The sequence below is a fragment of the Lepidochelys kempii genome, chromosome 1 (assembly GCF_965140285.1).
Source record: "Lepidochelys kempii isolate rLepKem1 chromosome 1, rLepKem1.hap1, whole genome shotgun sequence".
Taxonomy (NCBI): Eukaryota; Metazoa; Chordata; order Testudines; family Cheloniidae; genus Lepidochelys; species Lepidochelys kempii.
The window spans coordinates 149,547,861-149,573,708 of record NC_136380.1 but is presented as its reverse complement, the minus strand read 5'-3'; the positions used below and the strand labels follow the sequence as shown (position 1 = coordinate 149,573,708).

Here is a 25,848-nt window from a genome sequence, read left to right as displayed (position 1 = left end):
TTCAGATAAATTCCCCCTCTCTCTCTGTGCCTGTTGTTGAAATCCATTTTGGGACCAGCACCTAAACTATCTGAAAATTTCTTATAGATTGTTTACTTCAAATTTTGTTAATCTGGAGTTCATTCAGAATCAAAGGTGGGACTCATAGATTTTTAGGTCAGAAGGAACCATTGTGATCATCTAGACTCTGAGCATGTGGATAAGACCTGCCAGGCAGAAACCTGGGAAAGAATTTTCTGTAGTAATTCAGAGCCCTGCCCAGCTAGTGTCCCATCTCCAGCAGTTGGGGATTTTTGCAAATGGCAATCATTGATGGGCCACATGTCACTGTACACAGTCCCATCATACAATCCCCTCTATAAACTTTTCAAGCTCAGTCCTGAAGCCAGTTAGTTTTTTTTTTCCCCATTGCTTCCCTTGGAAGGTTGTTCCAGAACTTCACTCCTCTGATGGTTAGAAACCTTTGCCTAATTTCAAGCTTAAACTTGTTGATGGCTAGTTTATAGCCATTTGTTCTTGTGTCCACAATGGTGCTTAATTTAAATAACTCCTCTTCCTCTCTGGTGTTTATCCCTTGGATGTATTTCTAGAGAGCAATCATATCTCCCCTCAGCCTTCTTTTGGTTAGGCTAAACAAGCCATGCTCTTTGAGTCTCCTCTCATAAGGTAGGTTTTCCATTCCTCGGATCATCCTAGTAGCCCTTCTCTGCACCTGTTCCAGTTTGAATTCATCTTTCTGAAACATGGGAGACCAGAACTGCACATACTATTCCAGATGAGATCTCACCAGTGCCTTGCATCATGGTACTCCTACTTCCCTTTCTCTACTGGAAATACCTCGCCTGATGCGTCCTAGGACCATGTTAGCCTTTTTTCATGGCTGAATCACATTGATGGCTCATAGTCATCCTGTGATCAACCAATACACCCAGGTATTGCTGCTCCTCTGATAAATCCCCACTTACAGCAAAAATTGTTGTTGTTAGTCCCTAAATTCATGATGTTGCACTTTGCACTATTAAATATCATCCCATTTCTATTACTCCAGTTTACAAGGTCATCCACATCTTCTTGTATGATATTCCAGTCGTCCTCCATATTGGCTATACCTCCCAACGTTGTGTCAGTTGCAAAGTTTATTAGCACAGTGCAGTCTGGAGGAGATTCTGGTGAAGCTCCAGAGAGCCCAAGGTTTCAACAGAGCAAATGACCAGAGCTCTGTAGACAGAGTGCCATGATTAAATACTTCCTCCTTTCCCATTAGCTATATCATCACAGTGGCAGGAAGTTGTGTTTAGAGAATGTTTTTTGGATTTGGCAGAGACAGCTAGACTGGGGCCTGGAAGGAGGGAGAAATATGTGGTTGATTTGGAAGAAGAGATGCTTAATTTATTTAACTTTTAGAAGCTTAACAAGATGGAAGCTCCAACTCATTTGTGGTACACCTAGTACTATTATGGTACCCAATACACAATATGTTCCTTGCAGAAATTGTTCAGTAGTATGATGTGATTACAACAATTTATCTTCTATTCTTATAAGATCATGTACTAGACATCCAACAAGTTAATTTATATTTATTTAAGATTTAGACCACTGGTGAAATTCATGGGCAGATAGGAAGGTGAAGAATTTAAAACATAAACCAGACAAAAATCAAAGGGTGGAAGACATCATAAGAGAGAAATGATCAGGGTAATAATGAATACATGTCTTAGTTTGTTTTTCTTTACTTTACTTCTTTGTTATTATGGAACAGAGGTCAGGTGGAGAAATAGGAACAAAAGAGTGGTGGAAAGGAAGGAATGGGAAGAGGAACACTGGAGGGAAGGATGGAGTATAGGCAGTCTGAGTATAGCAATAAAGGGATAGGAATAGGTTGTGGCACACAGCCAGTCAGGAGATAGAGAATAATGTTCAGAGAAAAAACATTCTGTTGTCATCACTAGTGTCTACAGACGTCAAGGTGCTTCACTCCCACCTGACGCTTCAGGCAGGAAAATGCCTATGACGGTGATGGGAATAAGAAAAGGAGTACTTGTGACACCTTAGAGACTAACCAATTTATTTGAGCATAAGCTTTCGTGAGCTACAGCTCACTTCATCGGATGCATTCAGTGGAAAATACAGTGAGGAGATTTATATACAAACAGAACATGAAAAAAATGGGTGTTTATCATGCACACTGTAAGGAGAGTGATCACTTAAGATGAGCTATTACCAGCAGGAGAGTGGGGCGGGGGCGGGGGAGAAAACCTTTTGTAGTGATAATCAAGGTGGGCCATTTCCAGCAGTTAACAAGAAGGAACAGTGCGGGGGGTGGGAGGGAAATAAACAAGGGGAAATAGTTTTACTTTGTGTAATGACTCAACCACTCCCAGTCTCTATTCAAGCCTAAGTTAATTGTATCCAATTTGCAAATGAATTCCAATTCAGCAGTCTTTTCTTGCAGTCTGTTTTTGAAGTCTTTTGTTGAAGAATAGCCACTTTTAGGTCAGAAATTGAGGGACTAGAGAGATTGAAGTGTTCTCCGACTGGTTTATGAATGTGTTAATTCTTGACATCTGATTTGTGTCCATTTATTCTTTTATGTAGAGACTGTGCAGTTTGACCAATGTACATGGCAGAGGGGCATTGCTGGCACATGATGGCATATATCACATTGGTAGATGTGCAGGTGAACGAGCCTCTGATAGTGTGGATGATGTGATTAGGCCCTATGATGGTGTCCCCTGAATAGATATGTGGACACAGTTGGCAACGGGCTTTGTTGCAAGGATGGGTTCCTGGGTTAGTGGTTCTGTTGTGTGGTGTGTGGTTGCTGATGAGTATTTGCTTCAGGTTGGGGGGCTGTCTGTAGGCAAGGACTGGCCTGTCTCCCAAGATTTGTGAGAGCGATGAGTCGTCCTTCAGGATAGGTTTTAGTTGGAGAGGTTTTAGTTGGGGGCTGAAGGTGACGGCTAGTGGCGTTCTGTTATTTTCTTTGTTGGGCCTGTCCTGTAGCAGGTGACTTCTGGGTACTCTTCTGGCTCTGTCAATCTATTTCTTCACTTCAGCAGCAGGTGTGTATTGTAGTGGTAAGAATGGTTGATAGAGATCTTGTAAGTGTCTGTCTCTGTCTGAGGGGTTGGAGCAAATGCAGTTGTATCGTAGAGCTTGGCTGTAGACAATGGATCGTGTGGTGTGGTCTGGGTGAAAGCTGGAGGCATGTAGGTAGGAATAGTGGTCAGTAGGTTTCCGGTATAGGGTGGTGTTTATGTGACCATCACTTATTACCACTGTAGTGTCCAGGAAGTGGATCTCCTGTGTGGACTGGTCCAGGCTGAGGTTGGTGGTGGGATGGAAATTGTTGGAATCATCGTGGAATTCCTCAAGGGCTTCTTTTCCATGGGTCCAAATGATGAAGATGTCATCAATGCAGCACAAGTAGAGTAGGGGCATTAGGGGACGAGAGCTGAGGAAGTGTTGTTCTAAGTCAGCCATAAAAATTTTGGCATACTGTGGGGCCATGCGGGTACCCATAGCAGTACCGCTGATTTGAAGGTATACATTGTCCCCAAATGTGAAATAGTTATGGGTGAGGACAAAGTCACAAAGTTCAGCCACCAGGTTTGCTGTGACATTATCGGGGATAGTGTTCCTGACAGCTTGTAGTCCATCTTTGTGTGGAATGTTGGTGTAGAGGGCTTCTACATCCATAATGGCCAGGATGGTGTTTTCAGGAAGATCACCGACGGATTGTAGTTTCCTCAGGAAGTCAGGGGTGTCTCGAAGGTAGCTGGGAGTGCTGGTAGCGTAGGGCCTGAGGAGGGAGTCTACATAGCCAGACAATCCTGCTGTCAGGGTGCCACTGCCTGAGATGATGGGGCGCCCAGGATTTCCAGGTTTATGGATCTTGGGTAGCAGATAGAATAGCGCAGGTCGGGGTTCCAGGGGCATGTCTGTGCAGATTTGTTCTTGTGCTTTTTCAGGGAGTTTCTTGAGCAAATGGTGTAGTTTCTTTTGGTAACCCTCAGTGGGATCAGAGGGTAATGGCTTGTAAAAAGTGGTGTTGGAGAGCTGCCGAGCAGCCTCTTGTTCATATTCCGACCTATTCATGATGACAACAGCATCTCTTTGGTCAGTCTTTTTGATTATGATGTCAGAGTTGTTTCTGAGGCTGTGGATTGCATTGTGTTCTGCACTGCTGAGGTTATGGGGCAAGTGATGCTGCTTTTCCACAATTTCAGCCCATGCACGTTGGTGGAAGCATTCTATGTAGAAGTCCAGTCTGTTGTTTCGACCTTCAGGAGGAGTCCACCTAGAATCCTTCTTTTCGTAGTGTTGGTAGGAAAGTCTCTGTGGATTAGTATGTTGTTCAGAGGTGTGTTGGAAATATTCCTTGAGTCAGAGACGTTGAAAATAGGATTCTAGGTCACCACAGAACTGTATCACGTTCGTGGGGCTGGAGGGGCAGAAGGAGAGGCCCCAAGATAGGACAGATGCTTCTGCTGGGCTAAGAGTATAGTTGGATAGATTAACAATATTGGTGGGTGGGTTAAGGGAACCACTGCTGTGGCCTCTTGTGGCATGAAGTAGTTTAGATAGTTTAGTGTCCTTTTTCTTTTGTAAAGAAGCAAAGTGTGGCTTGTCTAGTTTTAGTAAAGTCCAGCCACGAGGAAGTTTTTGTGGAAGGTTGTTTTTTTATGAGAGTATCCAGTTTTGAGAGCTAATTCTTAATCTTTCCTTGTTTGCTGTAGAGGATGTTGATCAGGTGGTTCCGCTGTTTCTTTGAGAGCGTGTGGCACAAGCTGTCAGCATAGTCTGTGTGGTATGTAGATTGTCATGGATTTTTTACTTTCAGTCCTTTTGGTACGATGTCCATCTGTTTGCATTTGGAAAGGAAGATGATGTCTGTCTGTATCTGTACGAGTTTTTTCATGAAGTTGATAGATTTCCACTCCATATGGCTAAATGCAGTGCCTTGCATAATGACAGGTTTCAGAGTAGCAGCCATGTTAGTCTGTATCCGCAAAAAGAAAAGGAGTACTTGTGGCACCTTAGAGACTAACCAATTTATTTGAGCATAAGCTTTTGTGAGCTACAGCTCACTTCATCGGATGCATTCAGTGGAAAATACAGTGAGGAGATTTATGAACACACAGAACATGAAAAAATGGGTGTTTATCATGCACACTGTAAGGAGAGTGATCACTTAAGATGAGCTATTCCCTCACCCCCCAAAAAAGAGAAGATCATGCATTCCCTTCTTTTAAAATGTTCTCAACTTTAAAAGTCTGCTGGCAAACTGAAAGAGTGAAGCAGGGTGTGGGGATTTGTGAGTGGACTCTTGATTGTTATGGTGACTTAGGATAAAACACCTACTGTATCAAAATGAATACTCAGTGAACTTCTGATGGGTTAAAATGATTGCAAAATCAATTTGAAATGAAGCAACACTTAAAGTGCTACCGTGATAAGGAGGAAGTTTGTTAGTATGTCTCATTGAAGTTGCCATTCCAAATATCCTTATGAGTTGTGAGCTCTAGAAAAAACAAACAAAAAAACAGAGGTAATATTGCATTATTCTATCTTGGATCCACGGCTAATGATAAATAAACTTGACAAGGTAGACTTCATGTTAAATGACAGTCCCAAAGTAGTTGCATATAAGGTGCTATATAATTAAAAATATTCTAATACAATTTGTTATGCACGGTACACAAGGTAATAAAATTAATGGATGCACTTCAGGTAATGATCTATGTCTTCTGGGTACAATATATTTATCCACTGAGTATATTGGGGTTCTTTAGAATATGAAATGTGACAGGATTATGATTCATTAACCCTGAAATTTTAGCATATTAGTACTGAATGGGTTTTGTATTGCTCATTGTACATGATTATCATTTTTTTTTATATACAACTCCCAGAAAATAATAACTAACAGGGAAATTGATGTTAACAGTATGGATGAAAAGGTTTTAAACATTTTTAGACTGAAATAAAATAAACACCATTCATATAATCATAGAATCGTAGGACTGGAAGGGACCTCAAGAGGTCATCTAGTCCAGTCCCCTGCAGTCATGGCAGGACTAACTATTAACTAGACCATCCCTGACAGGTATTTATCTAACCTGCTCTTAAAAAATCTCCAGTGATGGAGATTAAACAATCTACTTATGCAATTTATTCCAGTGCTTTAACCACCCTGACAGGAGGTTTTTCCTAATGCCCAACCTAAACCATATTGGGCAATTAGGGTGCCCTGTAAAAATGGGCACTCCAGCAGAAATCCGCTGCAGGGCAGCGGAAGTCCGGAAACCTGTCAGAAGCCACAGAGTGGGCAGGGGAAGCTCCAGCGCCCTGACCCTGGTCCCTGGCAAAAGGACTGAGCGGGTGGGGGAAGGGCAGGTGCAGGACAGAGCCCCAGTGTCCGGATCCCAGCTGCAGCCCTGAAACAGGAGGAGCTCTCACTCCCTGCCATGGCCTCAGGGCTGGAGGAACTCTCACTCCGCTGTGACTCCAGGGCTCTGGCGAGTGGACAGAGCTTCTCCAGTCTTGGGGCCAGGGTGGTGTTGGGGGAGGGGGCAGAAAGCACACGAGGGGCTGCAGTGTGGGGGGGAATGGGGCAGGAATGTGGGTGAAACGGAGACCTTGGGTGGAACAGGGGTGGGGTCACAGGAGAAGGAGCAGAACATGGTAGAGCCGTGGTTGGGGCTTCAGATGGAAGGGGTGGAACAGGGGCTGGACCTTCTGTGGCCCAGGACCCCACGAGACCTTAATCCGCCTCTGCCTACAGTCACAGGAGAAGCCAAAGGATCCCTTTACTGGTCTGGGAACATGAGTACATGAGACACAATGTTTGGACATAAGTTAATAGAACTTTACTAACTTGGGAATTTTCAGTTTATTTAAACAAGTTGAGAGGGATTGGGGACTCAAGGGAGGATAAGAGGTATAAGGAGCCCTCTGGAGGGATCTGTTGCAATCAGACCCTAGCCTGGAATATACGACTCTCCAATCCTAGAAGAAAATATGACCGGAAAGAAAACTGTCAGTGAACCATAGATAGTCCAAGGCTGCAGCCCCCATGCAATCATAACTTTGGCCTGAAAGCCCGCTCCAGTGTCAAATTCATAGCAGTTAGAAGACAAAGCTAGTAGTAAGTATTTTTCAATGACCTTCTTACTTATCCCAAATGAAATCACAGGCAGTGTCCACCGGACCCAGGGGTAGTTAAGGATGTAGAGTCAGGGACCTTGTACCTTCTTTTACGGTTCTCAGGCATTTTATGCATGTATTGCTACTCAGAATTTATGTCCAAACCTACAGGCAGGACAGAACTAATTGCTGAAACAAACCATTTAGTTTAGTTTAGCATAGCAAAACGTGTACCTACTACTATACTATTAGTGCATTTGCTACTGCTACTGATGAGTTTGTGTCCATATGTTGATCATTTAATAAAAATATCCATTCAGACTCCATGTGCAGGATCATGCTACCCCCTAATTAGCATTAGTCACATGCTAATTAAACATGAACACATGCTAAATGAAGTTGCATACCCAAACCCACTAATGCCAAAAATGCCAGGTAAAAACCACTGATGCATCTTGTTACTTGGTTCCAGAAGTGTACTAAATGGATTTACGTCTCCTGCCTTCTCTCCCTCAAGTGGCCACAGGAAACATGTTCAGACTTACTGTTTGGCATACCCCAAAGTACAGCTTGACATCCTCATGCTCTCCCAAACTCTTCTTCTCTCCCTGACCCAAACACCAAACCCTGTCTGCTCCCTCTCCCAAACACCATCCTTTCTCTTGTAATGTGTTTGTGAGTGGACTGTACCACAACAGTGACTGTAGTAGGACGAGAGCCTGAGACATAAGCCCTTGTATCAGAGGCCTGGGCTAAAGTAGGCAAGTTAAGTTGTGAGCAAGAGGCAGGCCCTGCTCACAGAATCTGGCAAGAACGGGGTTGATACTTCAGAAACACTTTCCTAAGTAGTGCCAGGCACAAGAATATACACACAAACAGAAAGGTGGTACACCCTGATACCAGCACATTCCCCAAAGATAACAGGAACATGCTTACTCAGCTTAAGGATAAGGTCAGGATGACAGCATGAGGGATAGAGATGTTTTGATCGAACCTACAGGTACAAAGCAATGGGTGGCAACCTGATAGATCAGGGGAAATACATAACTTGTTTGTATTGGTGTATAAAGATGTATCTCAGAGGGAGTGTCTTTGGCCAGCCGAGGGGGCAATTCCCACCATTCACTGAGCCGCATCCATTGTCATGGGCATACCTGTGCTAGTATAACTGTAGACATTGATCCAGGGAGCTAGGACTGTGCTTCTTTGACAATAAACCTGGCTGGGTGCCTTTGTACCTTAACGGAGCTTGTGGTCATTGGGCAGTTCGCTTGAGCTGTGCCAGTTATCTGCACAGAGCTGGGATAGCACACAGGAGAACACACACACACCGCTGAACATCTAACCACAGTGACAACTTCTGAATTGGAGAGTTGGCCAAGCAATGTAGGGCTATTTAGCAGCTTCTTACGCCTATAACTCCTGGCTTGTTTTTCAAAATCATGCAACATTTGCTTGGGGGGTAAGAGAGGAAGGAGTATACCAGGAGCAGAAAGAGGCATAGCCTGTGGCACTGTTGTACTCCAGCTACTTTCAATTGTTGGACAGCCACTTTCCAAGTGGAGTTCAATACAACAACCAAGAGTTGGCTCCAGCACAGAGCATGCCTGAGAACCAGGGAGCTGCACACAGACACTGAGCAGCATGGCAGAGAATCCAGCCAAAAATATTGTAGAGTAGAAAAGTTTAAGTCCTAGGAAATTTTAACAAGATTTGTAAAGTGTTTTTGTGTATTCCTAAGAATACACAGAAACCTTTTTTAGAACAGAAGATCTCTGTAAAGTATTAATTTGCATTGTAGTAGTGACTGGTGCCCTCAACCATGGATCAGGACCCCATTGTTCTAGGCACTGTACAAATGTATCTCAACAATTTAAAATTCTATGAATGTGTTTACATACTTGCCTTCTGATATCTTAATTATTTTGTAACCATAATGAGGGAATTTTTGGGTGGAGGATGGGGCAGAATGCAACATTATTATATCTTATATTTCTCTTCAAAATAAAAAGATTAACATACTCCAGATATACCAAAGCCCACACAGGCCTGGAGAAACAAGCTATGGCTTTGAGAGATATAGTTACGTTGAAGTTTAGGTTTGAGGCTTCTGTATGTGGGGAGGGATAGCTGAGTGGTTTGAGCATTAGCCTGCTAAATCTAGGGTTGTGAGTTCAATCCTTGAGGGGGCCATTGAGGGTTCTGGGGCAAAAATTGGGGATTGATCCTGCTTTGAGCAGGGGGTTGGACTAGATGATCTCCTGTGGTCCTTTCCAACCCTGATATTCTATGATTCTTATTGATGTATAGCCTTTGTGTTTGGAAAGATCGAGGGGGGAAAAGATATTTTATTATTTTGATGAGCTGAAGACTTTTGTTTCTGCAGAGTTGGCCCGTAGGGATAGTGGTGAGCTTGTTATTAAAGATGTGCTCTCAAGCTCATTGGTACTACAATTTGATTAACTCTGACTTCATTATCTGTAGTATTGCTATGTGTATAATTCCAAATCATGCCAGCAAGAAGTACATATGACTGTTCACATTAGAGCTTTTCTCCATCTGATATCTGTATAGTATCTGATATCATAGCCTCCTGATATCTGTAGTAAATATGAGCTACTCAAATTAATGATATTACTCTGATTAGTTTTGAATTGATGCCTACAGTGCCAAATTTCAGAATAATTATAAATTGTGCTAGGGAAAACCCCTTTGTTTTACTTTTGATTCCTATTTTGTTCAGTGTGAAATCCCAGGGCTGAGCTCTTTTACCTCATCGCTGCTCCAAGTAACTTTATTGCAATTGCTAAACTAAGTATTTTTGCTTAATATGCCTTGTTTCAATAATGGTGAATGCTGAATTTATGTGTAGTATGTAATATAGATGCTAAGCGTAGAATTTTCAAATACACAAAGTTACTTAGGAGCCTAAATCCCATAAACTTGAAATTAGATTTTTGCTCCTAAACCATTTGGACACTTAGAAAAGCCATCCCTAAGTATTAAAATGTAATTTCAATCAAGACAGAGTTTTCCAAAATGTAAGTTTAAGGCATTTTATTATTTCTCATAGTAGCTTTAATTATTTCCGTGTGCTGTATCTCTTCTTTCTGCTTTATTCCTATTTTATGGAGCTATAATCTATTTTGATTCATTCTCATAGTAACAGCAATATCTTGCCAGCAATTTACAATAGATTTTAAATGCTCTCTCCACTAATATATGACAGTCATACATTTATATACAGAAACTGAGTTGTTAAATTCTTTCCCTGCTTCTTTTTTGTGACTTAAAGATACATAAGTATTGAACTTTTTTTTCTTCCTTTCTTTTTAGAGGGCCTTAATGCTGACAACATCAAACAAGCCTCAGAGCAGTTGAACAGTCGCTGGACTGAGTTCTGTCAGTTGCTGAGTGAGAGACTGGCGTGGCTGGAGTACCAAAATAACATCATTGCCTTCTACTCCCAGCTGCAGCAACTGGAGCGGACAGCAATTACTGCTGAAAACTGGCTGAAAGTACAACCTACATCAGCAGCAGATCCTGCTACAGTAAAGATACAGTTAGAAAAGTGCAAGGTTAGAGGCTCTTTTCCAACCCTTTCATTATTATGCTTGATATGTATTTCTACATTTTGTCAGATGATGGTTGCTAGTTTTTCATTATGAGAGTGGAAAACAGTCTTTATATCTTTCAAAACTAGGTATTGTCAATACCCAGTCTATGAAAGTTAGCAATGATGAGTGTAAAAGGACAGGAGGACACAGTGTATGGAGGTTAAAATTAAACACTTAGTTCTTTTCAGCAAATAACTAATGCTTGTTCTACTGTACTTTTAATTGATATTAGATGTTGGATGGTTATAGCCATATGACCAGAACGTTATGCAATATCTTAAGACCATTGTAAGGAGGAACTTAATTTACTCATTAATGTTTGGTCGACAAAAAGAAGTGCCTGTTAAGGCTTGAAAAGTCAGCTCCTTGAAGTGACTGATTTCCTTGGGTAATTTAATGGTTTGTTATACTTTGCTAGTTTGTCCTCTGATTGCAACGCTTCCGGCATTTGGACTTTTGATACAAGTTTAGCACACCTTGATTAGGTCCCGAAACAGCAGAGCACTTATACATGCGTTTAAGTGTTTTGCTGAATAAGGGCCTTATTGTAGAACATTATACATACTTATGGAAGCAATCTGAAGGTTGTATTTTCACAGATGAGTTCATGACATAATTTTAAAGCAACATTTTTTTATTGATACAAGGAATTTCATAGAGCTGCCTTCTATTCCTGCTATATCTAGCAGGATTTCAGTTTTGCTAACATATGGCTAGCTTATGCCCTGCGTGCCATTGGGCCATCCTAGAGTTCCCAAGAGTAATGGAGCCTGACTCAAGAAGAGTTCCCAAGCAGTATTTCCAGTGTGTGTAGTGTATCACAGTGAAGCCTGCCCCTTTTTATGGTCCTGGACAGCTCTGTAGGTGGGGATAATAGAATCATGTCATGATCATTAGCCTTGCCCTGCTGACCTCTTTCTGGCAACTGGCACCAATAGGGGCCATAGAGGGGAGCATAAAGGATATGCTGATTTAGGATTCTGGACAGCCCTTGTGCATAGGCACAAGTGTGGAGAGCTCCCTACACATCCTGTACGTACATTTTTTTTTTTAATTCATGTACTATGTTCCTGCTTCTGCACTTTGTTAGACCAGATTTAGTTTGGTGTCACTTTATTGAAATCAGTGCAGTGGCGAATTAGGCCCTATTTATGTATAGATTTATTTATGACTCTGACTCACTCTAGACTAATGCTCATTTCAATAACCTAAAGTGTTTTTGGTAATTATAAATCTCCACATTAATGAAGAATTTATCATAGAAGGTAAGTTGAACCACAACTCTCCTAAACTGTAGGCATTGTTTGAAAACCAAGCCCAGAGCAGATATGTTTTTTTGTGAATGATTTTTTTTTAATCTTTAAAACACCAGTCCAAAATCTCATGTCTGATCTCTCTTAAATTATGAGATGTTCAAAATCTGGATGCAGACCTGAAATTTCCAACTTGAGTCTCTCTCCACTTTCTAGGGAAGCTCAGCCAATACCAAGATATTTTCTCTCCTCTTACACGGACACCAGCATAGTCACCTTTTAAAAAGTGGATAATGGTCAACAGTTACCATTTCATAACATGTCAAATTGCACAGTTATTTCTTATTCTCAGTATAAGAAAGTAGTTTTCATATCCGATACCACAAATGAGCAACTGTTACATTTGACTTTTTATGGTGACCACTCTACAGTGAAGATTGAGGGACTTCACTGAGCGTATTAAAATTTGACTGGACAAAACACTGGCGATTTACACAGTAGAGAACAATCCTAATCTGGCAGTAAGGTGAACTAAGTAAACTAGTACTCTAGTTCTTCTCCATCACCATTTTCTATTCCAGGAATTAGGAATATCTGATGTTCTCTTTCCCTCTTTTATTCTATAAGAACAGTGATGATCTGATGAAGAATCGCTTATAGGATGATTTTATTCAGGAATCTTTGTCTTCCCTATACAGGAAGAAGTCTCCCGGTTGTCAGCCCTTCAGCCTAAAATTGTGCAGCTAAAGGTTCAAAGTAAAGCACTGAAAGAAAAAGAGCAAGGGCCAATGTTTCTGGATGCAGACCTTGTAGCTTTTACTAACCACTTCAAACAAGTTTTTGCTGATGTACAGGCCAGAGAGAGAGAGCTACAGACCAGTAAGTGTTGTTCATGGCTAGAAATTACTGTACCCAAGAAAATTTTTTGCAACAGAGTTTATTTTAATTTGCTTCTTTCTACCCAGTGTTGCTCTACAAAAGGGAAGTGAGTTGTGGTGGTCTATTTTCTGTAACTGTTTTAGAAATATCTATTAATCAGTTAACTGCTTGTTTAATAATATGAACACTTGAGAAATTAAAGGTTTACTTGCAATCACAGCTCACACTCAGGATTGTTCTCTCACACAGCATTCCCAGGATAGCACACGTATGGCCAGATTCACCAATACTTCCCAGCAACACCAGACAGCCTTGATATAACTGTCCAGTTAAGCCAGGTTTACTTCTACTTGGCACCACTGAAGAAATGCAAAGCAGATAAATTGTACCAGTGAATATAGCCTGCGGAGTTGTGTAGCGCAGGTGGCTAACCCTGGGAGAGACAAAACAATAGTAGTGGCTTCACTGCTATATTAGGATCCATCATTTACCTGTATACGGAGAGTCACTGAGATATTTTTATGTGAATTGAAAAGAAAGATTTTGAAATTAATCTTGGGTATTGTGGAGCTAGGTCAGTAGTATAACTACCAAACAGCACAGAAAAAATATTTAAGCCAAAATTTGGAGAACCACCCATTCATTAAGCGCTTGGTTGTGCAACTTTTTTACTCATGTTGGAAATCACTTACTCAAGCAAGTAGTCCCAGTGATGTTAATAAGACTACTAGTGTGTATAAGTGTATGCAACATTTGCATAGTCTAAGCCTTACATTTACTGTCCCAAGTTTTGGTGTTGTTTTTTTAATATTCAGATACTACTTGAAAACCTGGCTTATTTTCCTTTTCTTCATATTTTAATGGGCGCCTTATAGAAATCTGTTTTCTTGAAAGGCAAGGCACATAAGGAAGCAAACACGCAGTTGCTTGGAGGGCTTAGTGAGGCTTCAGGCGGGATAGGAGGCTTCAGTGCTGGGAGAGTGAAAAACTAGAGACAGGAGAGAAGTACGTCAGCATAAATATTGCTCAATTGATAAATCAACCCTGATAATACTTTGGTAATGAAAAACAGAACGCCATACAGAGAATGAACAAAAATATATATTTGTATCCAAAACATCTTTTTAGATTGGCAACACCCTTTTACTCCTGTATGAAGATGATGCATTGATACTCTGAGATATAATAATACATTAGAAAATATGTTAAGTCCATTGACAACAAGGAGAGAAAAGAAAATACAAAATGAGCCTAAGTCTCAACACTGAGACATTCTTTCATTTTATTAAATTGGCCTGCCACTGTTGAGCTAAAACACTGAATAGCAGAATTGTAAGAGCTGGGTTTGTGCTTAGGTTTCAAATTTTCTTTCCACATGAACTCTTGATAAGATAGTGGCTATCAAAAACATGCAACATCTTTAAGAAAAAATATACTTACTTCTATTTCTGTAAGTTTCCTTGTTCACAGTGAAAGAAGAAAATTAGTATTTGATGCTTTTCCAGTGCAAGCAAAATCTGAATTACATATCCCAAACTAAACCCCTTTATCCTAACCTACCCCATTGTACACTTTGGAAGAATTCAGATCTTGTTCCAAACTTCACAGCTCAAGCAAATCTCTCCTGACTTTTGGAGGAGAGGGGAATGGGTTTTTATACCCTGCTCTGCTATAAAAATCCAGTTGATCCAGCTCATTCTATATTGATCATTTGATGTCCATATGTATGTGCATTTTCCTGTATTTTCTTAAATGATTAGCTGAAACAGCATAGTGATTCTGCAGTGATGCTTCATTAGACACTACTTTATTAATTAGATTAGATTCAAGATGAGACTCTGTGGTAGCATGCTGTAGTAAATTAGGTAGGCAGCTAGCAGATTGCTCTGGTCTCAATTCTGTCATTGACTTGCTGTGTGGCCTTGAGCAAGTCACCTAAATTCTCCAGGCTTCATTTTCACTGTCTCTAAAATGGGGATTAAAGTACTTATTTACCAACCACAATGCGATATTGTGGAAAATAATTAGCTAATGTACGTAAAGTGTAAAGCTACAGCTGCTAAGTGCTATATATGCCAAGTACTATTATTCATCACATGCTCAGATGCATCAACTTTTCAAAAACCAGAAAGGTTTACACCGCAGACACCCCATTTCAAAAAAAAATCTGTGCAAGGAAGCTTTATACCATTTAAATTTGAAAAGAAGTGTATAATAAACACAATGATGGATTTGTTCACAAATGACTTACCCAAGGACAAACAGAGGCAGAACTGGGAAGAGAACCTAGGTAATCATGAACCCTAATTTATATAATCCTACACATGTATGACTTTTTTTTTTTAACATTTACCACTTTTGAATTAAATCTTTTTTCAAAAGTAGGAAAATATTATGCCACTATTAGAAATTGACTTTACTCCTGATTAAAGATACCAAGTATTCCAGTAATAACCAGTAATGTGTGTGCGCACACACAGAGAGAGAGAGAGAGAGTTCATGCACTTTCTTTATTCTGTATGACAGAAAATGCCTGCCTTTCATTGGAAGATTGGATATTTACACCTCTTGTTTGTATAAGTTCTTTCTGGTTAAATTTCTTTTGTAGATTAAATTTTCTGAGTTGTGAATAGCTTTTGGTAGTCCTAGCAGCAGCAGCGCTTGTGTCTTCACTTTATTTGATTAGTATCCCAAATGTGATAAACAAGGCATTGTGTGATTCAACATTAGGTTTTGTTAAATTCCTTTGTCTTTTGGTGGCTGAGTTTGTTTTGAAGGAAGCAAAAATCTTTATTTTCCAGGTGGGGTTTTGTTTTTTGTTTTTTTTTTGTGGGGGGGGGTGTCTCATTTTAGGAGATATTCTTCCCCATGTTCTGTTGCTTTTTTAAAGCACTATGAGCAATTTACTCCCTATGTATTGGGTTCAGTGAATTTGTTATCAGTAAGCTATGTAAAGCAATATTTATTTCATGTTCAAACAACTGAATTCCTCTTTAGATTAGCTTTCCCCTACCTATAATTTCTTCAAAATCTGTTCTGTTGTTCGTGTAGGAAAGAAGTGTAACCTTCTATGTTTTTTTTTTCATGAGACTGTCTGGAAAGATTTAAGTGGATTTCTAAAATGTTCAAACTTTGTAGGTTTTTGTTAATTATTCTTTACAATTAAATGTGTCATCTTAGAGCACTGGTATTTAGAAAAAGTAAAGCGCCACCGTATACAAAGATTTAGACCCAAGAGTTGAGAAGAATATCATATCCACCTGACATTGCAGGGAGCGTTTGGATATGTGTAACGTAATTACCCGTTGGATATTTGGCCAGGACACTGGTTTATGTGGAGGGTAATTCGTAGCTAGTTTCATTACTATCTTGCTCAAGAATGAGAGGTTGGACAGTGAGATCTGCTTATCTTGAGATGTACAAGATCTGTTTAGTCAAGAGAGGAGGTGTCTTGGGAATAGTCCAACTATTTAATGCTTTTAGGATGGTTGACAGGTTCCCTTAATCTAAGTTGGTTGACCAATTCTGTCTACAGGAGAGCTAAAGTACTCCCTCATATCCTTCATCAGCCATGATTGTCATAGATCTGAATCACCTAAGTGATTCTTTCCAGTGCTTCCTGAATGTCTTGCTCTGTGACTGCTGAATTCTTTGATGGGGCAAGATGTTTTTTCCAACCTGGTCTCAGTATATTGTTGTCTAAACAGGGCATCATAGCTACAGATGGTCTTCAGTGAGAAATGTGTCAGTTGTTCCTCATATTGAGGGGAGCTGCTCTCTGGGGTGGCATAGCAGAAGGTGATCTGCACTGACAAAGCGATTTGTGGCTCAGAAAAGTGCCCACCCTGCAAACCCAGCCTGAAATTTGAAAGTTAAACTAGTTTCTTTCCGGATTACTTACCCTTGTTAACCAGGGAAATGTTAAGAAAAAAATCCTTACCCTGCACATACCACTGTCTCCACCAAACTAGGATTAAAATGTAGTCATCCAAGTGGGAAGAACATGACCTGTACCTGTAAACTCAAGGACCCAGCTAAATTCCATAGTATCTTCAACGAATCCATACCAAACAAAAGAGCCTAGGAAAAAATCTGGTGAGATGCACCAAGTAGCAACTGAGATTCTTGTAACCAGAGTTTATATAAAATTCTGTTGCTGATGCATGGGATAGAACAGAATCTAGTTGATTCCTCCATAGCTGCATTGTATCCACAATGCTAATAGCAGTAAGAATGCTTGTTTGAACAGATAAGTCTGTACTCAGGGTACAGAATTATTGAGTACTAATGATACTCAGATTAGATCAGAAAATAGCTCTTTTCAGCCATAGATCAGCTCTACATTGATATATTTTCAAAGTAGAACTGCACGGAAAAAAAAATACACTCCTCCTCACACACATGTGATGGTTGCTTTGGCAATGTACCCCCCGCCCCCCAAAAAAGGATAAAATGAAAACCTGAAAGCGAGTCTCAAATCTGTTTTTTCCCCCCATAAGCAAGTGGCTCATTCATACCATGAGATGGTACTTTTGGTAGATAAACTGCAAATGAAGGGTTATATAGTTAATTTTAGCAGCTGGCATGTTACCCTTTCTTCTTTCTATCCTTCCCAAAAGAAATTTTTTGAATGTTTTCACTTAATCATTTTGAGCTGATTTGCTTTTTTTCTCCCAACCCCCGCCTCCCATCATATCCTTTTTCAGGATATTCCACCATTTTCCCTGGTAGCCAGTGTGAACCCAGTAACTTCAACAACTGCTGTATCCAAGAGTTCATGCCACTGGCAATCTCAGGATAGCTCCCCAAGACTATGCAAAACACAGTCACCACAATAAGATCAACATTTTGGTTTTCCTTCTTTCATGTTTTTCTTTAGTTAAAGAACTTTTTAAACCTTGAGCATTTCACATAGTCTTGCATAAGAGTCTGTAATTTAGAGATTAAATGTGCACAAAATGACACAGAATCCTATGATAAATATAGGGTTTTTTCAGAATGAACATTGTGTATTTAAAAATAAAGTGCTGTCTTATGAATCATACACATGCAAATTATATTTGAGTCCCCAAGCAGATCTAGGCTATGCATTATTTTTGAAAACACTTCTTTTTCTTCAATTAATATAAAATATTCCTTTGAATTGGCTTTTGGAGGGTTTTTTTGGCTAGTTCTATATTTTATTTTTTAAATTCTGCTTCCCAAGATGTCATCAGTAATTGAACAGAGTTTTAATGAACAGCACAGATATAATTTCATTTTTGTTAGGCTATATACTTTCTCATATTAGTATTTCCCCTTCAAAAAAGAAACAAGTTATCTAAGGAATTAATCTTTATTACATATTGTCCTTTCCTGTATGTCCAGTTTATCTTCCCCTCCTCCCTTCCCCTTCCCTCAATGATAAATTAAAATGGGGGGGGGGAAATGCATGTGATATCATCTAATAAAACAATTGAATTTTGTTTTATTATATTGGTTCGTTATAGTTCTTGTAAGGCTGGTAAAACCCTGTCTGTACCATTTCTTTTAACATGGAGATAAATCAGAGAAAAGGAATTGTTAAAGCACTTTCAGAGCATTGACTGTTCCCTGACAATATGATGGAAGATTCTAAAAGGTTGCACTTTGATGGTTTCTGATGACATGGAGGAAAAAACGGGGAAACCCACAGCTCTTATCAGGAGAAGAAGAAAAGCAGAAAAGCTTCTAAAAAGTTGGACTTTGATGATCAACTTCAAGGACAAGTACCACAGAATAAGTGAAAGGAAGAAAGTATGTTCCTAGGAAAGGAGTTGAGAAAAGTATGGTAGTTTGTATGATTTAAAAAAAATTAGGTGATCAGTCATGGTTGCTATTTTATGCCTTCTTTTAGTTCAGATTTCTGAGATTCAAGCTAGTTCATTCATTGCAGGAATCAGTTGTATCAGTTGAAATGATTCCATTGATTCAAATTTGCTGCCTGTCTTCTACTGTAACAATGAGCTGATGAATAGTGAATTTACCTTGATTATAGGGGGAAAGTGTAGATAGGGTGTGTGTATGGAGAATGTACGCTGGCCTGTCTGAGACTGGAATAAAATCTCTCCTACTTAATTTCAGGTGGTGGAAAAGAAATCTGTTCAATAATTATCTGGGGGAAGGAGGAGAGGGAGAAGAGCTGTTTTCAAATGTTGCAGTATTTTTCTACATGCTAAAAATAAATAGATTGATATTTGTCTTAATGAATTTCTTAGCCTAAGCTCACTCTTGTCCTCTCTCTTGGTATTTTCACAACCTTCATTGCCACTGACTGCTTTGATGAATTGGGACCCCAACTGATTTTCCCCATGCTCACACAGGAAATCTGTGGCAAAACTTGGAATTGATTACCCAAATCCTTGTCCCATATCTTTACCAAAAGGACCATCTCTCCTTGCTTTGCCACAAAGTAAAGATGTAGATATAATATTTCTCAGGAATTTAAGAAATCACAGTAAAATATCACTGTATACATTTTTGGTCAATATAAAGTCCTAGATCAAGTCTGCTGTAGGTGGCATGTGATAAGGCTTTGTATAAAAGAGGTGTTACTATTTTTAAAACTTCAGGCCCAAAATCTGGGTTTCCAGAGATTGTTCCCTTTCTTTAGAAAGGGATAAAGCTTTTCTTCAACTTAACAAAAGGTTTTAGGTATTTCTCAAAGGGAAATTTTGTGAACATTTGTATGTCTAGAGGTTATATTCAGTCATTGCCTTCAAATAAACCAAATTTCCTATTAAAATTAAGGGTAATCTGCTCAGGACACATAGGTGAATGAAAAACAGGCACAGTGATGGAGTTAATCAAGCCAGAACTTTATTATCTTAACAATGGGGAGGGGCACTATCTGCACCCCCTCTTTGAGAAACCTGGCATTTAATTGAGTCCAGTTTGACATTACAGCATTCATAGTATATAATAACTTTGGGTGGAGGCTTGCCTAACCCAGAGGTGGGCAAACTATGGCCCACAGGCCACATCTGGCCCATGGGACTGTCCTGCCCGGCCCTTGAGCTCCCAGATGGGGAGTCTAGCCCCTGGCCCCTCCCCCGCAGCCTCAGCTCACTGTGCCGCAAGCCCTCTGGGTGATGGGGATGTGAGCTCTTGCTGGGCAAAGCAGTGGCATGGCTGGCTCCAGCTGGGTGGCATGGCTGCCAGTCCTGGTTCTCTGAGCGACATGGTAAGAGGGTGGGGAGCGGGGTTAGATAATGAGCAGTGGGTCCTGGGGCGGGCAGTCAGGGGACAGTGGGCAGTTGGATAGGAGTGGGAGTCCCAGGAGGCCTGTCAGGGGGTGGGGGTGTGGATAGGGTCAGGGGATAGGGAGCGGGGGTGGGGGGGTTGCATAGGGGATGGGATCCCGGGGGGGATGGTTAGGGGTGGTTGGGGGTGGGGGTTGGATGGATTGGGAGTTCTGAGGGGGGCAGTCAGGGGATGGAAAGTGGGAGGGGACAGATTGGGGTGGGGAGGCACAGCCTTCCCTATCTGGCCCTCCATACAGTTTCAGAACCCCGATGTGGCCCTCAGGCCAAAAAGTTTGCCCTGCACCTGGCTGAACCCCTAGGACTCAGCTCACTTCTGAATCCTCATACCCTGTCATTTGTGAGAAGGGTTAGAGGGTACTCAGAGGGACCTCAGTCTGTGAAGTCTTCAGGTCTGCTCTTCTCCTTACAGGCAAAAGGTTCTCCAGCCATGTCCCAGCTCTCATTCGCCTCAGGAATCTGGTTCTGTAGCCGTTATCTGCCTGGGCCTCCAGCTGCAAGTTACAATGGACTAATCTTCCTAGAATCCTCCTAGCATTAGAATTCCTACTCTTCATTCTTTTAACTTAAACTTTGCTTCCTCCAGGCTGCAAGAAAAGGTGGAAAAAACCTGTGAATCCCTGCCAATTTGATCCAACAGGAAAAATGTCGGTTCCCAGCCTGTAGCGGTGCATGGGATACTTCCATCCTAAGTTCAGGACGCTGCACTTGTTGAACCTCAGATTTCTTTTGGCCCAATCCTCCAATTTGTCTAGGTCACTCTGTATCCTATCCCTACCCTCCAGTGTATCTACTTCTCCCCACAGCTTAGTGTCATCTGGAAACTTGCTGAGGGTGCAATCTATCCTATCATCTAGATCATTAATAAAGATGTTGATCAAAACCGGCCCCAGGACCGACCCCTGGGGTACTCCATTTGATATCGACTGCCAACTAGACATCGAGCCATTGTTCACTACCAGTTGAGCCTGATGATCTAGCCAGCTTTCTATCCACCTTGTAGTCCATCCAATCCATACTTTAACTTGCTGTCAAGAATGCTGTGGAAGACCGTATCAAAAGCTTTGCTAAAGTCAAGATATATCACATCTGCTGCTTTCCCCATATCCACTGAGCCAGTTATTTCATCATAGAAGGTGATCAGATTGGTCAGGCATGTCTTGCCCTTGGTGCATCCATGCTGACTGTTCATTTTGAAGCACTTAGAGGAGAGGAAGGTGATCAGGGTTTCCTTGAGGACCTGCTTCATGATTTTTCCTGGGACTGAGGTGAGGCTGATTGGTCTGGAGTTCCCCGGATTCTCCTTCTTCCCTTTTTTAAAGATGGGTATTATATTTGCCTTTTTCCAATCGTCCGGGACCTCCCTGGATCGCCCCGAGTTTTCAAAGATAATGGCCAATGGATCTGCAATCACGTCAACCAACTCCCTCAGCACCCTTGGATGCATGATCTGGATCCATGGACTTGGGCACGTCCAGCTTTTATAAATAATCCTTAACCTGTTCTTTCACCACTGAGGACTGCTCACCTCCTCCCCATACTGTGTTGCCCAGGACAGTAGTGTGGGAGCTGACCTTGTCTGTGAAGATCAAGGCAAAAAAAGCATAGAGTACTTCAGCTTTTTCCACATCTGTCCCTAGGTTGCCTCTCCCATTCATTAAGAGTCCCACTTCCCCTAACCTTTTTCTTCTTGCTAATATTCCTGTAGAAACCTTTCTTGTTACCCTTCACATCCCTTGTTAGCTGCAACTTCAGTTGTGTTTTGGCTTTCCTGATTACTTCCCTGCATGCTCGAGCAATATTTTTATACTCCTCCCTAGTCATCTGACCAAGTTTCCACTTCTTGTAAGCTTTCTTTTTGTGTTTAAGCTCACTGAACATTTCACTGTTAAGCCAAGCTGGTCGCCTGCCATATTTGCTATTCTTTCTGCACATTGGGATGGTTTGTTCCTGTGCCCTCAATAAGGCTTCTTTAAAATACAGCCAGCTTTCCTGGACTCCTTTCCCCCTCATATTAGCCTCCCAGGGGATCCTGCCCATCAGTTCCCTAAGAGAGTCAAAGTCTGCTTTTCTGAATTCCAGGGTCCATATTTTGCTACTTTTTCTTCCTTTTCTCCTGAGGATCCTGAACTCAACCATGTCATGGTCACTGCTGCCCAGGTTGCCACCCACTTCTACTTCCCCTGCTAATTCTTCCCTGTTTGTAAGCAGCAGGTCAAGAAGAGAACGGCCTCTGGTTGATTCCTCCAGTAGCTGCACCAGGAAGTTGTCCCCAACACTCTCCAAAAACTTCCTGGATTGACTGTGTACTGCTTTATTGCTCTCCCAGCAGATGTCAGGGTGATTGAAGTCCCCCATTAGATCCCAGGGCCTTTGTTCTGGAAACTTCAGTTAATTGTCCGAAGAAAGCCTCGTCTACCTCATCCTCCTGGTCCTGTGGTCCATAGCACATGCCCACCACAACATCACCCTTGTTGCTCTCACTTCTAAACTTAACCCAAAGACTCTCAACAGACTTTTCTCCAGTTTCAGACTGGAGCTCTGAGCAATCATACCGCTCTTATATATAGTGCAACTCCTCCCCTGCCTGTCCTTTCTGAACAGTTTATACCCATCCATAACAGTGCTCCATTCATGTGAGCTACCCCACCAAGTCTCTGTTATTCCAATCCAGTCATAGTTCTTTGACTGTGCCAGGACTTTCAATTCTTCCTGCTTGTTTCCCAGGCTTCTTGCATTCATGTACATGCACCTAAGATAACTAGCCGATTGCCCTGCTTTCTCAGAGGCCCCCACTGTTGCACCCTCCTCCTTGTGTTTCCTCCCAGTATCCCACTTACCTCAGGACTTAGGTCACCATACTCCGGCAAAACTAGTTTAATCTCCTCACTAAATTAGCAAACCTACCTGTGAAGGTTTCAGAGTAACAGCCATGTTAGTCTGCATTCGCAAAAAGAAAAGGAGTATTTGTGGCACCTTAGCGACTAACCAATGTATTAGAGCATAAGCTTTCGTGAGCTACAGCTCACTTCATCGGATGCATACTGTGGCTCACGAAAGCTTATGCTCAAATACATTGGTTAGAGTATAAGCTTTTGTGAGCCACAGTATGCATCCGATGAAGTGAGCTGTAGCTCACGAAAGCTTATGCTCTAATCCATTGGTTAGTCTCTAAGGTGCCACAAGTACTCCTTTTCTTTTTGCTACCTGTGAAGGTACTCTTCCCTCTCTTTGTTAGGTGGATCTCATCTCTTCCTAGCAATCCTTCTTCCTGGAACAACATCCCATGGTTGAGGAATCCAAAGCCCTCTCTCTGACACCACCTGCATAACCACACATTCACCTCCACAATTTGACGGTCCATACCTGGGCCTTTTCCTTCAACAGGGAGGATAGATGAAAACATGACTTGCACCTCAAACTCCTTTATCCTTCTTCCCAGAGCCACATAATCTGCAGTGACCCACTCAAGGTCATTCTTGGCAGAATCATTGATGTCCACATGGAGAAGTAGGAAGGGGTAGCGGTCTGAGGGCTTGATCAGTCATAGCAAACACTCAGTCACATCCTGAATTCTAGCTCCAGGCAAGCAGCATACTTCTCAAGTCTCTCGGTCTGGTCGGCAGATGGATGACTCTGCCCCTCTTAGGAGGAAGTCCCCGATCACCACCACCTGTCTCCTCCTCTTGGGAGTGGTGGTCGTGGAACCCCCATCCCTACGACAATGCATCTTATGCCTTCTGGTCGATGAGGTCTCCTTCTGATCCCTTCCCTTAGATGGCTCCTCCAAATAATTCTCTGCAGTAGTACCCTTGCAGAGAGCCTCAAAATGGTCAGTCACCTTTGATAACTGTACCAAATAATAATAGTGGTTGTTATTCCTTCTAGGCAGAAATAAAAAAAATGTCTAACAGTAGGGGTCACATGTGAAAAACAAGAACGTTTATAAAAGGAAAATTATTCCTGAGATATAATGTAGTACTGAAAAAAAATATTTATTCTGACTAACAGTGGAAACTATTGCAAAAATATATGGTGTAGCTGAGAGTTGTGTGGAAAAAGTGAAACAGAATTTACGTTGTTCCAGTGAAATGACAAGTGGCTTTTTAAAAGCAATATTTCATATTTAAATCAGTCTGCCACTGGCTAGTTCAAATTGGTATCTTTTTGATCCTGCATGAATTTTTATTTAGCTCTTTGAATAGTAGGAATCATAATTAATTTAAAATGCAGAAAACTGCTAGCTATGTTTGTATGACTTTTAAATTATTTCTGGCAGCGTTTTCAAAATAAAAGCTTTTGTAGAGCCTGTTCTAACAACAATGCTAATATGTTTGCATCCAGTTCTGAGATCTGTTCCAGCAGTATTCCTATATATACCTGCAACAAACTGTACACATTGCACTAACAGTACCCTTGTGCAAAGAAGCGTTTCTCACCAAGTTTATTTTCCAACATCGTTAACCAGACTTTCTGGCCAGGACCCTTCACAGTGCTCAAGGTATTTGGTTCCTTTGTCGCCTCAATGAAGGATGCCAAAATGGCTTTTACTCTCTGTTTAGATCTTCTGAAAATTCATTGACTCTGCTTCAAGAGGCAGGAAGGTTTCCTGTGGGTGAGGTCTCTATCCCCCATCAAGATTAGGTGGTCATCTTTCCCCACTTGCCTTCCTGATGACTTTGTTGACCTTGCATATAAATGTGCTTTTCTTTGTCTTTGGTCTCACCTTGCCCAACTTACATCAGAGACACATTCAAGCAAATGGAATTGCATTCCTTTGTCTGAAACAGGCATGGCTTTGGCATTGCTTGCCAAATGCATTTTCAGAACACATTTCCAGCACCTATCTATGAAGTCCTTTATGGGTTTAACATACATACAGCAGCAAGAATATTAATGATCAGTGAGTAATTAGTTTTCCAGTGATGTATTATATACCCAAAAGGTGGCATGTAACATGACAACAGTGTGCCAGCTGGCTTCGGGATGATATTAGGGTCATACTCGTCCAAGCCCTGCCTCCCCATTTACACTGCTGTTTTTAGCACTATATAGTGTCCCATTACTGGAGCCCTGCCGCTTCTGTGGGGAAAGACTCCAGGAGAGGGGATGGGCCCATCAGGGGAGTTTTCAAGCTCCTTCCCTCCTTCCAGACCCTTTCCTCCGCACAATGAAAGACTCTGGAAGTGGGGACTGCTGAAGCCTTTCCCCGGTGCTGCCTCACAGCTGGAGTCTTTTACTGACGGGTGTAGCTACATACAGCAGTATGGATGCAGCCTGCTTTTCACTGCGGCATACCCTACATGCCGTCACCAGTGGTGTGTAAAGTGGACATAGCCTAAAGCTTGTTGTTTCCACTTACAAGATGTGGAGCCTCTAAGAAAGTCATTATTTACAAGAGTCAAAGATGACTTTAGGCTGAGATACTAAACTATGTTTCACTTTTCTAATAAAACTAAGACTTGAGAATTTTATATTTCCTTTCCTCATGTGAGCAGTATATAATGTAAGTGTGCCCTTTACTTTTGGAGCAGTATGTTTAAATGTTCTGTCCTCACAGAATTGTTGGTATATAGTGTATAGTATATACGAGTCAGAGATAATATAAATGTAATGAAGGAAATGCAATTTGAAAAGACTAATTTAATGAAAACACTGTTCTGACTGGAG

At 41.3% G+C, this 25,848-nt stretch overlaps 1 protein-coding gene across 11 annotated transcripts in view; it reads left to right on the top strand.

The window, feature by feature from the left end:
* DMD (dystrophin) overlaps positions 1–25,848 on the top strand; it is a 1,937,833-nt gene that overhangs the window by 713,825 nt on the left and 1,198,160 nt on the right. For all 11 annotated transcript variants that reach the window (XM_073357918.2, XM_073357898.2, XM_073357881.2 and 8 more), the window contains exons 20-21: positions 10,486–10,727; positions 12,718–12,898. In XM_073357918.2, the coding sequence (XP_073214019.2) occupies positions 10,486–10,727; positions 12,718–12,898 (423 nt within the window). The remainder of the gene's footprint in view (positions 1–10,485; positions 10,728–12,717; positions 12,899–25,848) is intronic.